This window comes from Motacilla alba, chromosome 26 (genome assembly GCF_015832195.1).
Source record: "Motacilla alba alba isolate MOTALB_02 chromosome 26, Motacilla_alba_V1.0_pri, whole genome shotgun sequence".
NCBI lineage: Eukaryota > Metazoa > Chordata > Aves > Passeriformes > Motacillidae > Motacilla > Motacilla alba.
Window position 1 is genome coordinate 1,685,468 of NC_052041.1, and position 11,506 is coordinate 1,696,973.

The 11,506-nt window shown below is 67.7% G+C and overlaps 2 protein-coding genes across 2 annotated transcripts; one reads left to right on the forward strand and one right to left on the reverse strand.

The window, feature by feature from the left end:
* The first annotated feature begins 968 nt into the window (after positions 1 to 968).
* On the forward strand, positions 969 to 4,563 carry LOC119711804 (glutathione S-transferase Mu 1-like). Its single transcript, XM_038162368.1, has 8 exons — positions 969 to 1,050; positions 1,905 to 1,980; positions 2,075 to 2,139; positions 2,218 to 2,299; positions 3,750 to 3,850; positions 3,969 to 4,064; positions 4,142 to 4,252; positions 4,335 to 4,563. Exons 1-8 carry the CDS (start codon positions 1,018 to 1,020, stop codon positions 4,428 to 4,430), a joined length of 660 nt encoding a protein of 219 aa, XP_038018296.1. The 5' UTR covers positions 969 to 1,017; the 3' UTR covers positions 4,431 to 4,563.
* Positions 4,564 to 5,052: 489 nt separating this feature from the next.
* EPS8L3 (EPS8 like 3) lies at positions 5,053 to 10,865 on the reverse strand. Its single transcript, XM_038162304.1, has 19 exons — positions 10,799 to 10,865; positions 10,522 to 10,606; positions 10,350 to 10,423; positions 10,193 to 10,257; positions 9,943 to 10,098; positions 8,797 to 8,934; positions 8,649 to 8,725; positions 7,925 to 8,040; positions 7,761 to 7,834; positions 7,578 to 7,680; positions 7,428 to 7,492; positions 6,989 to 7,063; positions 6,724 to 6,872; positions 6,419 to 6,631; positions 6,234 to 6,330; positions 6,029 to 6,142; positions 5,825 to 5,904; positions 5,599 to 5,731; positions 5,053 to 5,330 (listed from the first exon to the last, which is right to left on the reverse strand). Exons 2-19 carry the CDS (start codon positions 10,560 to 10,562, stop codon positions 5,313 to 5,315), a joined length of 1,788 nt encoding a protein of 595 aa, XP_038018232.1. The 5' UTR covers positions 10,563 to 10,606; positions 10,799 to 10,865; the 3' UTR covers positions 5,053 to 5,312.
* Positions 10,866 to 11,506: the final 641 nt, after the last annotated feature.

The following is an 11,506-nucleotide window of genomic DNA, read 5'->3' on the forward strand; positions in this document are numbered from 1 at the left end:
AGGGGAGTGAAAGGGGGGACCCCGATGGAGCTTGGGGGGGTCACAGAGAGACCCGTGGATAAGGGGGTTCCTGTGGAGTTTGGGGGGGTTGCAAATTTCCCTCAGGAAATGGGGGAACCCAAAAGGAATTAAAAGGGGCTGCAAAGGAATTTAAAGGAATTCAAAGGAATTCAAAGGAATTTAAGGGGCTGCAGAGCCCCAGAAGAAGGGGACCCCGTGGAGTTTGTGGGGTGGCAGTGCCCCCAGAATAAAGCGGTGCCGTGGGGATCCATGGGGTGTGTCACAGAGCCCTCGGATAAGGAGGACCCCGTGGAATTTAGGGGGTCACAAAGCCACGGGGATGGGGAGGGTCCCAGAACCCCCTGTTAAGGGGGACCCCCACAGACCTTGGGGTGGCCGCAGACACCCCAGGATAAGGGGGACCCCGTGGAGTTCGGGGTGGTCACAGAACCCTCCAGACGAGGGGGTTCCCATGGGGATGGGAGGGTCACAGAACTGCCGCGATTCGGGGGACCCCGTGGTGTTGGGGGGGTTGTGGAGCCCCCGGGATAAGGGGGCTCCGTGCGGGCGGGGGGGAGCCACAGAACCCTCTGCTAAGGGGACCCCATGGAGCTTGGGGGGGCTGCAGAGTCCCGGGGTAAGGGGAAGTCCCGGGATAAGAGGGACCCCTGGAATAAGGGGGACCCCCGGGATAAGGGGGTTCCGTGCGAGCGGGCGGAAGCACAGAACCCTCTGCTAAGGGGGACCCTAAGGAGCCTGGGGGGGCTGCAGAGCCCCGGGATAAGGGGAAGTTCGGGGATAAGGGGGACCCCCGGGGTAAGGGGAACTCCCGGGAAAAGGGGGACCCTTGGGATAAGGGGAAGTCCCGGGGTAAGGGGAAGTAAGTCCCGGGATAAGGGGGACCCCCGGGACAAGGGGTCCCCCGTGGAGCCGGGTCCCGCCAAGCCCCGCCCCCAGCCCCACCCCCAGGTGGGCGTGGCCGTGTCACGAGGGGGGCGGGGCAGCGGTGGCGCGGCCATGGCGGTTTTGGGGTACTGGGACATCCGCGGGGTGAGTGGGGACCCGCCAGCCCCGGGGACACCCCCGCGCGGGGGACGGGCTGCGGGGACCCCAGAGGGGGGGTCCGGGGCTCCCCCTGCGCTTTTGGGGGGACCTGAGGGGTCTTCGGGGTCCCCCCCGGTTTTTGGGGGGTTGCGGGGGGGCTGCGGGGGTCCCTTTTCTTTCGGCTTGTGGGGGGGCTCTGGGGACCCCTCTGAGCTTTTAGGGGGCAGCGAGGGGTCGTCAGGGGTCCCACTGATCCTGGGGGGGGGGCTGCGGGAGGTCCCTTCGGGCTTGTGGGGGTCTTCGGGGGTCTCCCCGGCTCCTGCGGGTTCGTGGGGGGCTCTTCGGGGGTCTCCTGGGCAGTCGTGGGGGTCCCTCTGGTGTTTTGGGGGAGGCGGCCCTGGCCCCTCCTCCGCCCCCGCTCCTCATTAGCACATTCCTAATGAGCTCTAATGAGGCTCCCTCCTTAGTCTTGGGGGGGTCGGGTCACCCTTGGGGGGCTGCGGTGAGTCCGTGGGGGTCCCTCTGGTGTTGTGGGGGCCCCTCAGGTCTTTGGGGGGGTCTGTGGGGGCCCCTCAGGTCTTTGGGGGGGTCTGTGGGAGCCCCTCAGGTCTTTTGGGAAGCTGTGGGAGGTCCCCTTGATCTTTTGGGGGTGGTCTGGGATGATGTGGGGTCCGGCTGCACTTGGGGGTGGGAGGATGCTGCTTTTGGGGGGGACCCCCATGCAGGGGGTGCTGACTGGGGGTACTGGGAAGGGGGTGGAGTTTGCCCTCCGCTGTGCCTCAGTTTCCCTGTGTGTGAGCCAGTTCCAGGCTCACATTTGAGGGGCGTTTTTGGGGTGTCTCACTGATCCCGCTCCCCAGCTCGCCCACGCCATCCGCCTGCTCCTGGAGTACACAGAGACACCCTATGAGGACAAGCTCTACAGCTGTGGGGAAGGTGAGGGGGGTCAGGGGGACCCCACACCACCCTCGGCCTCTTTTGGGGTTTTTGGGGCGGACACGACATCCCCCGACCCCCCCTTCCCTTCCAGCTCCCGACTACGATAAGAGCCAATGGATCAACGAGAAGGAGAAGCTGGGGCTCGACTTCCCCAACGTAGGTGTCTGAGCCGGGGGGCCGGGAGCGCGGGTGTCCCGCTGTCCCGGTGTCCCCACGTCCCTCTGTCCCCCCCAGCTGCCGTACTTCATCGACGGCCCCACCAAACTGACCCAGAGCAACGCCATCCTGCGCTACATCGCCCGCAAGCACCGCATGTGTCAGTGCGGCCGGGGGCTGGAGCGGGGCTGGAGGGGGATTAAAACTGGGACTGGAGTTGGATTGGAGGGGGACTGGAGTGGGATTAAAGCTGGGACTGGAGAGGGATTAAAGCTGGGACTGGAGAGGGATTAAAGCGGGGACTGGAGAGGGATTAAAGCGGGAACTGGAGTGGGATTAAAACTGGGACTGGAGTTGGGTTGGAGGGGGACTGGAGTGGGATTAAAGCAGGGACTAGAGAGGGATTAAAACTGGGACTGGAGTGGGATTAAAGCAGGGACTAGAGAGGGATTAAAACTGGGACTGGAGTGGGATTGAAGCAGGGACTGGAGTGGGACTGGAGTTGGGTTGGAGGGGCACTGGAGTGGGATTAAAGCGGGGCTTGGAGTGGGATTAAAACTGGGATTGGAGTGGGACTGGAGTTGGGTTGGAGGGGGACTGGAGTGGGATTAAAACTGGGACTGGAGTTGGGCTGGAGGGGGACTGGAGTGGGATTAAAGCGGGGACTGGAGTGGGATTAAAACTGGGACTGGAGTGGGATTAAAACTGGGACTGGAGTTGGGCTGAAGGGGGACTGGAGGGGGATTAAAACTGGGACTGGAGTGGGATTAAAGCGGGGACTGGAGTGGGATTAAAACAGGGACTGGAGTGGGATTAAAGCTGGGACTGGAGTGGGATTAAAGCTGGGACTGGAGTGGGATTAAAGCTGGGACTGGAGTGGGACTGGAGTGGGATTAAAACTGGGACTGGAGTGGGATTGGAGTTCGATTAAGTTTGAGGTTGGAGTAGGGTTAGTTTTAGGGTTGGGAGCTGGAACTGGAGTAGGGTTGTGGATGGGATTGGAGTGGGGCTGGAATTGAATTGGGTTCAGTTTGCCTTGGTTTGGGGTTGGAGTTGAGTTGGGGTACGGGTTGGAGTGGGGGTGAGCCCGGGGTTGGAGCTTAAAGGGACCCACAGCCAGCAGCGGGGCTGGGGTCACAGCGGGTTCAGAGCAGCGGGGCTGGGGTCGGGGCGGGTCGGGAGCAGCGGGGCTGGGGTCATGGAGCGTTTGGAGCAGCGGGGCTGGGGTCAGGGAGCGTTTGGAGCAGCGGGGCTGGGGTCAGGGAGCGTTTGGAGCAGCGGGGCTGGGGTCGGGGAGGGTTTGGAGCAGCGGGGCTGGGGTCGGGGCGGGTCGGGAGCAGCAGGGCTGGGGTCGGGGAGGGTTTGGAGCAGCGGGGCTGGGGTCGGGGAGGGTCGGGAGCAGCGGGGCTGGGGCCGGGGAGGGTCGGGAGCAGCGGGGCTGGGGCCGGGGAGGGTCGGGAGCAGCGGGGCTGGGGCCGGGGCCGGTTTGGAGCAGCGGGGCTGGGGTCGGGGAGCGTTTGGAGCAGCGGGGCTGGGGTCGGGGAGGGTCGGGAGCAGTGGGGCTGGGGTCGGGGCGGGTTTGGGCCCCCAGTGCTGACCCCCCTGTGCAGGTGGTGAGACAGAGGAGGAGATCCTACGTGTGGACATGCTGGAGAACCAGATCATGGATTTCCGCATGAGCCTTGTCATGGTCTGCTACAACCCTGACTTTGTGAGTGTCCTGCAGGCTGGGGAACCCTGTGCCAGCATTGGGGACCCCGTAATGGGAGGGTGCTCCCCAGGGTGGCAGGCTGGGGCTGTCCATCCTCACCCCTTCCTCCCTCCCTCAGGAGAAGCTCAAGCCGGGCTACCTGGAGCAGCTCCCGGGGAAGCTGAAGCTCTTCTCCAACTTCTTGGGGGACAGAAAGTGGTTTGCAGGGGAGAAGGTACTGCCAGCACTCCCGAGGGGGCTGAGGGGCTGGGGAGGGGGTTTGTCCTCACTGTGTCCCCCCGATGTCCCCAGCTGACCTTCGTGGACTTCCTCATGTTCGACGTGCTGGATCAGAACCGCATCTTTGAGCCCAAGTGCCTGGAGCCCTTCAAGAACCTCAAGGACTTCGTGGAGCGCTTTGGGGTGAGCAGGGGCACCCCGGGGTCACCCCTGGGTGGGGGCTGCCGCGGTGGGGGCACCCCTGACGCTCCGCGTGTGTCCCCAGGCTCTGGAGAAGGTGGCTGCCTACTTGAAGTCCAGCCGTTTCCAGAAGATGCCCATCAACAACAAGATGGCCAAGTGGGGCAACAAGAAGTTGTAGAAGCTCCTCAGCACAGGGCTCAGAGCGTGGGGGGAGTCCCAGCCCAGCCCCTCCAGCACCCTCCATCCTTGGGGGGGACGACACCACTGGCATGACGCCCCCCAAGGCAATAAAGTCATTTTTAGATGTGGAACCCTGGGCCCCCTCAGGCCTTGTGGTGTTGGGGGGCACTGAGGTGGCCCCCACCCGTGGTTGGGGTTGGTGGGTGTGGGGTGAGGGGGGGTCCCTGCCCCAAGGGGGGTCCCCTGCCCCAAGGGCCCATTCCTGGCCTGGCTGGGTTGGTTTGGGGCACGAGCTCAGCCCGGTGCTGTTCCCTCCTGCCCTGGGAAAGGGAAAGGAGCCCGGCGCCTCCCTTATTCCCACCCCCGCTCCTCATTAGCACATTCCTAACGAGCTCTAATGAGGCAGCCCTGACAAAGGCCGGGGGAGGCAGCCTTGGTGCCCTGCCACCCCTGCAGGGTGCTGAGCGGGGTGGGCTGGGGACAGCCCTGGCCCCTGGGGCCCCTCGCTGCCATCAGCCCGCTAAGATGGGGACCAGGAACGTGCCTTGGGTGCTGCGGGGGGGGGAATGCTGGGTGCCCCTCCCTGCCCCCGGGTGCCCCCCGGACTCTGCACACCCCGCTGCTGTCACTTTTATTTTCCACATCCATCGCTTTACATTTTGGGGCTGCAAAGTCCCTTCCCAGCGCCTGAGCCCGCCCTGGGGGGTGCCTGCCCCCCTCCCTCCTCCGGGGGGGACGTTCTCTAATTTCAGGGAGCGGTTCTCTGGCTTGGGGGGCCAGGCGGGATGTGGGGGGTGGCTTCGGTCCCGAGTCCAGCCGTTCCCAGGGTGCTCCGTGCGGGGCGGGGACACGATGGGGACATCGGCGTGGCCTCGGTGCCTCAGTCCCTGGGGCCGATCTGCAGAGAAGGGGATGGGAGGAGTGGCGGGGGGGGTCGTGGGGATGAGGGTCCCTTCCCCCATGGCCAGCCCGGGCTGGGGCGGGGCTGCGGGGTTCCCTCAGCCGCCGGAGTGCGGAGGGCCCGGGGGTCCCACACCTCCGGGGACCCCCCGGGCCGGAGGCGGGGCGGGGGTGGAGGTCCCGCAAGGCCAGCCCGGGGGTGGGGAGGGGGCGTGGGGCCGAGGGTCCCGAGATGGGGTGGGGGTACGGGGGTGGGAGTGCCTCACCCCCAGGGATGTCCTGATGGGGGACAGCTTGAAGAGGACCCTGCGCCACTCCTCGGGACAGACGCCTCGCAGCTCGGCCGGGCTCATCTGCAGCAGCTCGTGCCCCCGCAGCACCCCCAGGGTCCGCACCGTGCTGCGGGGGGCGGCAGGGGTGAGCCGGGCTCGCCCCCAGCCCCAAATGCACCCACACGGGCTCGGGGGGGAGGGGGCTCAAGGGACCACCTACATCCGCGAGAAGCCCTTGTCCACCAGCCAGGCCGTCACCTCTGCCGGCGAGGAGCCGGGCTGCAGCGTGGGGGGACTGTCCTGCAGCGGGGGACAAAGGGAGGGGACATCGCGGTAGCCGCCGGCCACCCCGTGCTGGTGGGGGGCGCGGAGAAGGGAGGGGAGAGGGGAAGGGAGGGGAGAGGGGAGGGGAAGGGCCTCCCACCTGTCTGGAGCTGTGCCCCGGCTCCGGGAGGGGCTCCAGGATGTTGCCAGGGACGTGGCCCCGGTCCCCCCGCTCGTCCTGCACCAGCCACCACTTCCTCTGCTGGTCCAGAACCTGGAGAGGTGACAAGGGGGGGCAGCGTGGAGGGCAGGGCTCCGGGGTCCCAGCTGCGTCCCCACCCACGGAGGGGTCGCCCCGCTCCCACCTGCAGCGTGTCCCCCTTCCTGACGCTCAGCTCCTGCGAGTTCCTGGCCTGGAAGTCGTACAGGGCTCGGACCAGCCCCTGGGCAGGGGGCGGCGATCTGGGGGTGGGGAGGGGCTGCATCAGTGCCCGCTCGGGGGCCAGGTCCCGCCCCGAGCCTCCGCAGGCGTGGGGATGGGGACGCTCACTCTCGGCTGGGATGGCCCCTCCAGCCGGCGGCCGGTGCCTGTGCGGGGGGCAGGGACCAGGAAGGGTGTCGCGAGTGAGCTGGGGAAACTGAGGCAGGCGGTGGCGTGTCCTGGAGGTCCCCGCGGTGCTCCTGCTCCATCACGGGGGGCAGCCACCCGTCCGAAAAAACCGGTCTGTACGCGGGCACCCGGGCGCTGTTGGGGTACTCGGCCCTGCAACATCGGGGAGGGCACCGCGGTGGGCGCTGGGACCCCCCTCAAATCCAGAGCCCCCTTTCTCGGTGTCGGGGGGGGCTGGGCCCCACCTGGACTTGTTCCAGGCGGTGCCGAGGCTCTTCCAGATGTCGTAGTCGTCATCGGCCAGGTTCTCCTCGAGGAACTGCAGCGCCTCGGGCAGCAGCAGCGGGCTCTGCACCCCCGGGGCCAGCCCGGGGCTGGGGCAGTGGGCCAGCACCTGCGGGGACGGCCATGGAGCAGCGCCCCAAACGCGCCCCCAGGGTGGGGCAGGGAGGGGTGATCCCCCCCGTGTCACTCATTCCGGGGGCTGGGACCCGCTCCGGGGGCACTCACGAAGGACAGAGCTGAGAAGATGAGGCGCAGCAGCTCGGGCGGGGCGGGGTCTGTCATGTAGCGGTGGCTCCGTGCCTGTGGGGGGGGAAAGGTGTCCCCCCCGTCCTCACACAGCCCCCCAGCCCCACGGAGCCCCCCAGCCCACCCACACCTCCGATCCCTACACAGGCCCTTGTCCCCATATGGCCCCTCTGCCCCACAGAGCCCCTCAGCTGACCCGCACCTCCTCACCCCACACAGCCCCCCATTCCGAACCCCAAGGCCCCCATCCCCGCACTCCCCGCATTCTCATGCAATCCCCCAGCCCCACAGCCCCCCTTTCCCCCGGCAGTTCCCCTGCTGCCCGCAGCCCCCATCCCCCACACAGCCCCCCCACTCCCATTTAGCCCCTTCCCCACAGCCCCCCACCCCCACCCGCCCCCCCCCCCCAGGCACCTACCAAGAGGTTGAGGGCGTATTTCACCTTCTGGAAGAAATCCGTGTACTCATCCTTGGGGGGCAGCGCTGGAGGGGCAGAGCTGGGGCTGGCACCGGGCTGGGCACACCCGACCCCCGAGCAGCCCCCAGGGACCCTCCCCTCCCTTCCTGCCTGGCTTCTTCTTCAGCTTCTTCTTCGTGCTGGCCGAGCTCAGCGCCGCCTGCAGCTGGCCCACGAAGCGCTCCAGGTCGCCCAGGACGTGGTTGAGGATCTCCTGCGGGTGCGGGGGGCGGTGGGTGCGGGTGGGATTCGCGGTGACCCCGCTCGGGAGGGCTCGGTCGGGTCGGGACTTACAACGTCTCGGTCCGCCTCGGGCACGACCTGGGCGGGGGATCGGCTCCGCGACATCCGCGGGGGCTCCGGCGCGCCTGGTGACACCGCGGGGACCCCAGCGTCACCCCTGCTCCTGGGGAAACTGAGGCACGGCGCGGTCCCTCCCTCCCCCGGCCCAGACTCACGGTAGTCCGAGGAGAGCAGCCCACGCTGGGGGGGCAGGTGGGGGTCGGGCTCGGGGGGCTCTGCCCAGCGCTCCGGGGCCGCGTACGGCGGGGCCGGGCTCGGTGGCGTGTCCGGGCTGCTCCGGGGCCGGCGGGGTGGGGAGAGGGGAGAGGGTGAGCTGAGCCCGGGGGGGCTGTAGGGGGGGACAGGGGTTTGTGTGTGGGTGTGGGGCAGGAGCGGGGCTGGTTCCGAGAATTCCGGGGTGTGGGGGAAGAGGGAGGAGGGGGGGGTCTGAGGGCAGTGATGGGAAATAGGGTGGGGGACACTCTGTGCCCGTGGGGATGAGGGGACACCGAGCTCGTGGGTGCGGGGGCGGGGTCTGTGCCCACGGGGATGAGGAAGAGGGGGTGGGAGGGGGAACTGAGCCCCTGGATGGGGTGGGGGGCGTCGGGCCCAGGAGGATGGAGCAGGAGGGGTGGGAAGGGGGCTGAGCTCCTGGATGGGGTGGGGGGTTGTGTTCACGGGGGGGCTGAGCCGGGAGCTGGGGCACTGGAGAATAAAGCCCCCCCTCACCCCTCAGGTGGGGGTGTGTGCCCACAGGCAGGGGCTCTTTGGGGGGCTTTGGGCACTGGGGGGCCGTAAGGAGACCCCATCGCCAGACTCACCACAGCTCTGGGGAGCGAGACTTGGGGCCGGGCCGAGCCGCCTCCAGGGAGGGGCCGCAGAGCCACTTACCCCCCATACCTGTGCCCGTAGCGATTGCTCTGCTCCTCCTTCCTCTGCCTCAGCACCTTCTCCAGGCTGCTCCTCAGCGTCTCTGCCTGGCACGGACCCGCTGCCATCAGACCCCATCGCGGGGGGCTGCCCCCCGTTTTCCCCGCTCAGGGCTCACCCCCAGCCGCTCGCAGTGGAAGAGCAGCACGCTGGTTCTCGGCGGGTTCCTCTCCTGCACGCTGACGGCCAGCACCGCGTTGTCCAGCCCGGCGGAGCATCCCTGCACGCTTCCCAGCGGGAAAGCCTCCAGCTCGTCCTGCCAGGCGGACAGCGGGCTATCAGCGCCCGAGTGGCCAGGAAAGGGTTAAAGGGGTGCCGGTGGGATTGGGGGGTCGGGCTTGTGGGGTGTGAGGTTTCACGGGGGTGGTGCGGTGGCAGAGGAGGGGGACAGCAGAGTCTGGGGGCTGAGTCTGGGGTGGGGCAGGGGTGTGGGTGCCAGGCCGGGGGGGGTGCCCAGACTGGGGGTGCCAGGGCTATAGGAGCTGCCGGGGGGGGCAGTGGGGTGTACTGGCATTTGGGGATACCTGGACAGGGGGTACCGGGGTTTGGGGTTCCCATAGCCAGGGGGTGCCAGGATTTGGGGTTTCCCATAGCCAGGGGGTGCCAGGATTTGGGGATTTGGGGTTTCCCATAGCCAGGGGGTGCCAGGATTTCGGGATTTGGGGTTTCCCATAGCCAGGGGGTGCCAGGATTTGGGGATTTGGGGTTTCCCATAGCCAGGGGGTGCCGGGATTTGGGGGTTCCCATAGCCAGGGGGTGCCAGGATTTCGGGATTTGGGGTTTCCCATAGCCAGGGGGTGCCAGGATTTCGGGATTTGGGGTTTCCCATAGCCAGGGGGTGCCAGGATTTCGGGATTTGGGGTTTCCCATAGCCAGGGGGTGCCAGGATTTGGGGATTTGGGGTTTCCCATAGCCAGGGGGTGCCAGGATTTCGGGATTTGGGGTTTCCCATAGCCAGGGGGTGCCAGGATTTGGGGATTTGGGGTTTCCCATAGCCAGGGGGTGCCAGGATTTGGGGGTTTGGGGGTTCCCACAGCCAGGGGGTGCCAGGATTCAGGGGATGCCCTGGCCAGGGGGTACCGGGGTTTGGGGGTACCCTCGCCGGCGGGTACTGAGATTCAAGGGGTGCCTTGGTTGAGGAGTGCCGGGCTTTGGGGGTGCCCTGCTCGGGGGGCACCAGGATTCAGGGAGTGCCACCCCTTTGTGGCCGAGGGGTTCCATGGGCGGGCGGTGCCAGGCTTTGGGGTGCCCTGGCCGGGGGTACCTTGCTCTCCACATCGCTCAGCACCAGCTCCTGGTCCTTGACCTCCAGGATGACATTCTGCCCCCAGACCCGCCCCTGCTCCTCCAGGTCCCTCAGGCGCCCCAGGCAATCCTCGGCGCTGCGGAGCTCCCGCTCCAGGTGCATCGTGAGCAGGTGCTGGGGGGGACACGGTGCCACAAGGTGCCACACGGTGTCACACGGGCCCCTGGCAAGGCAGGGGGGCGCGGGGCACATTGCGGGGTGCTTCTACCTCAACGTGGTGCTGGAAATAGTTCTGGAGCTTGAGCAGGGTCTGCCCGTAGTCCTTGCGGTGGTCTGAGGGCATACGCAGGGTGAGGTGACAGCGACAAGCTGGGGGCAGTAACGGGGGAGACTGAAGGGGTTTTTGGGGTGCAGCCCTCACTCACTGTAGATGCTCTTCCCGGTGAGGCGGACGAAGCTGTTGGAATGTCGGAGCGGGGTCCTGTCGTCATATTCGCTCCTGGACGGACAGAGGGACGTTTACACCCCCTGTCCCCTGTCCCGCCCAGCCCTCGGGGGTCCCCAGGGTGGGACCCGCCCGCCCCGCTGGCCGCTCACCGGGAGGGGCTGCTGCTCCAGCGGCCGAAGGGGTCTCCCATCCTGCCGGGGAGCAGCCGGAGCGTCTCGGTCCTGCTGCGGGATCCTGGGCACGGTCCTTGTGTCACCCCCGATGTGTCCCCAAGCCTCCAGTCCGGGGGGTGCTGTGGCCCTGGTGGCCACCGGGACCGCTCTGACCCTCCCTCCCCAGTGCCCCCGCTCCGTCCCAGCCCCTCGGGGGTCACAGTCCCCCCCTTGTCCCGAGATGGGGTCGCTGCCCCAGGGTGTCCCCCCTCACCTGGATCCTGGCTCCGCTGCTCGGGCCGTGACTGCGGAGGGTGGCAGGGGCAGGGGACAGGGCTTGTCGTCGGCACCGCACCCAGCTGCTCTTTGCCCTCTCGTTAAAGCGGGGGAGGGACGGTGGGGACACGAGCGCCTGGCACAGCCGCCACCTCCTCCGCAATCACCCGGCCCCCCACCCGCGGCAGGGCGTGTGGCCCCGGGGCATCCAGCGGGGAGGGCGGCCCGAGTGTCCCCAGCCCAAGGTCCCCCGCCCCGGGGCTGGGTGCCGGTGACGTCCCGCCTGGCAGGACCAGCCCTGGCAGCCGCAGGACTCTGTGCCCTCGCCCGCGGGGTGATCCCGCGCTCACCCCGAAGCTGCCACTGCCAGGCAAATCCTCGCAGGGCGGTTCGTGCCCAGGAAGGGGCCGGATCCGGGGGGAGGGTCCGGGATTTGGGTGAGGGATGGATGCAGGAGTCATCATCCCCAGAGCCGGGGGGTCAGCTTGGCCGGGGGGACACGGGGTGGCCGGGGGGACACGGGGTGGCCGGGGGTCGTGTCTGGGGTTGGAGTGACCCTCTGAGCCACCTCTCCCGGTGCAGGGTTGTGAGGTTTGGGTTCATTTTAAGCCTTCTGGCTTCTCCGGTGCTGCTTAGGGGGTGATGGATCAGCTGGGCCCTGTCCCCTGTGTCCCCGAGGGTCCCATCTGTGCTCCGCAGTCCCTCA